The 2,500-nt window shown below is 33.0% G+C and overlaps 1 protein-coding gene across 3 annotated transcripts in view; it reads left to right on the top strand.

Moving 5' to 3' along the window:
- The window catches only part of BicC (protein bicaudal C), a 202,672-nt gene that overhangs the window by 18,881 nt on the left and 181,291 nt on the right, over positions 1-2,500 (top strand). The window contains exon 1 of one of the 3 annotated variants that reach the window (XM_076189780.1): positions 261-557. The exons of 1 other annotated variant lie outside the window; for it this stretch is intronic. In XM_076189780.1, the coding sequence (XP_076045895.1) occupies positions 386-557 (172 nt within the window). In that variant the 5' untranslated portion in view covers positions 261-385. Of the gene's footprint in view, positions 1-260; positions 558-2,500 lie in introns of those variants that run through there. One more of the 3 variants, XM_076189779.1, reaches the window with a different exon arrangement.

Raw genomic sequence — 2,500 nt, 5'->3', positions numbered from 1 at the left:
CTTTTTGTTTTGCCCAGTGGCACAACCCATTTCCTTATTTCCAGAAGCTCTAGGCCTCATCACTGGCATTACACAGTGCCACCGTGGCACTGAAACAAGAACACATTAACATGAGTGATAAGGAAAGACTTTTAATCGGCCCTGTATAATGAAAAAATGTTATTAGTGTGGATATGTAAGCACAATTTCGCTTTGATCAGTTTCAACCCCGAAACCGAGCGCTGATTGGTCCACAAAGGTCACGTGGTCGATCCGCCCCTTGGCACACAATGTTTTGGTTAAGGCCGACTTGATCGCACCGTTCTTGAGAACGTCGACACCTCCTCCACGTCTATCGTCCATCCATCGAGTTCTCCTAGTTTTTGTGCATTGTGCGCGCGAGGTAATGGGACCTTTAGGGCATGCAATGGTTGACAAAGTCATGGAATGCACAGAGGATGCTTTATCTGTTTGTTCGAGCCTGGAAAAACGAGGAGGAAGTTTCAAGGACCTGCCTGAAGGAGTTGTGGAAGAGAGGATTCGGGTCGATCGGGAGAAACTGGAATCTATGATCACTGGTGAGTTGAACTATAGATTCTTTAAGAAATTTTTAGTTTCCGTGAGTGATCACTTTCATGAAAATTTTGAGTTTCTTTGGGTGACCAGCTTCTTTAAGAAAATGTGTGTCGTAGGTGACCGCGTTCTTTAAGAAATTTTGAGTTTCCGTGGGCGACCACGTTCATTAAGAGAATTGGAGTTTCCGTGTGGGACCACATTCTTTAAGAAATTTAGGATTTCCATGAGTAGTGATGTGCGTATATAAAGTAGTTTGTTGAATTGAGAGACCGTGGAAATGCCAATGTCAATCTTGTTGTATAGACAAGCATACTTGGCATTGATTGACACAAGAGCCTTGACCTGTCCTAACCAGCTTTAACCTTGTTAAAAATTTAGTCTCCGCAAGCTTGACCTTTGTAGTTAGATTGCTAATGTACCAGATAAACCTTTTTTTAAGTGCACACTTACGCGTTATAGCATTAAAAATTAAATATTAATTTTGTAAATTATAATGCATCAATGTAATAAATATTTTTCTTAGCGGAAATCAATATCTGAAAACGTTCCTAAAGCCTATACAGAAACGAATGAAGTCGCTTCGACATCTTTGTTTTGATAGATTCGGAGGTAGGAGATGACGATGACTACCCTGATCACCTCTAGAATTATAGGTACCGCATTACTAAATGCAGGTTAGGTTAGGTTAAATTAGGTTAGGTTAGAATAGACGAATTTATCAATTTCTTTGGCCTCAGCCTCTACCAAAACAAAGATGGCGTCTTAAGTAACCGAAGCGGCTACGTTTGTTCGTTTATAGCTTTTAGCAGCTTTTTCTTTTATAAATTTCCGCCAAGAATAAAGTATATTATATTGATGTATTATAATTTACAAAAACGTTTGATTTTTATTGCTATATCGCGTAGGTGTGCACTTCTAAAAAATTATCCCGGATAATGACCAATTATTGTGAAGGCATTTAAAACACCAAGGTCCAATTCTCGTTTACTAGATCACCTAGAAAGGGCAGAGTTTTCCCCCGGGGTCTGAACTATCAACTATTAAGAATGGAGACATAGAAATGTTTGAATAAAGTTTTAGAAGAGGAAGTTGAATTCACTCGTGAGTGGCAGGATACTCTTACGTCATCGATGCTGCTATGTTTTGCTCCCAAGAACCGGGCGAGAGAGGGAGCATGAAGGTAGCGAAAACAACCTGTTACTCGGGAGCAAAAATTTATTTTATCTTGTTTGTTTACTTGTTTATTTACTTGTTTAAATATTTATCTTTATATATATTTATATCTGTTTATTTAGTTATGTAATTATCTATTCACTTGTTTACTAGTTTATTCATTTATTCATTCATTTACTTGTTTATCTATCCCCTCGTATATTTATTCATTTTTCTATTTAATTCTTTACCTATTTATCTACTTATCTATTTCTATATATGCATTTATCTATTAATCCATTATTTATTCATATTTGTTTTTCTATTCATCTATGTTTACAGATAAATCACTTATCTCTTTATTCACTTGTATATTTATTCGTTTCTTTATTTACTTACCTATTCATCTATTTCCCTATCACCTATTTATCTGTTTATTATTTATTTATGTATTTATTTGTTTATATATATATATATATTATCTATGTATGTCTATTCATTTATTTATATATCAACATGTACATGTATACACACACATATAAACACGTAGGCGCACATATAAACACGTACACACACATATATATATATATATATATATATATATATATATATATATAAATAATATGTATATAGGTATATGTATATAATATATATGTATATAATATATATAATATATATATAATATATATGTATATAATATATATAATATATATGTATATAATATATGTATATAATATATATAATATATATGTATATAATATATATGTATGTATATATATATATATATATGTAT

Source organism: Oratosquilla oratoria, chromosome 9, assembly GCF_046742065.1.
Source record: "Oratosquilla oratoria isolate Oo_2021 chromosome 9, ASM4674206v1, whole genome shotgun sequence".
Classification (NCBI taxonomy): Eukaryota; Metazoa; Arthropoda; class Malacostraca; order Stomatopoda; family Squillidae; genus Oratosquilla; species Oratosquilla oratoria.
Note: the sequence above shows the minus strand (reverse complement) of the source record. Positions and strands in the feature narration are given on the sequence as shown.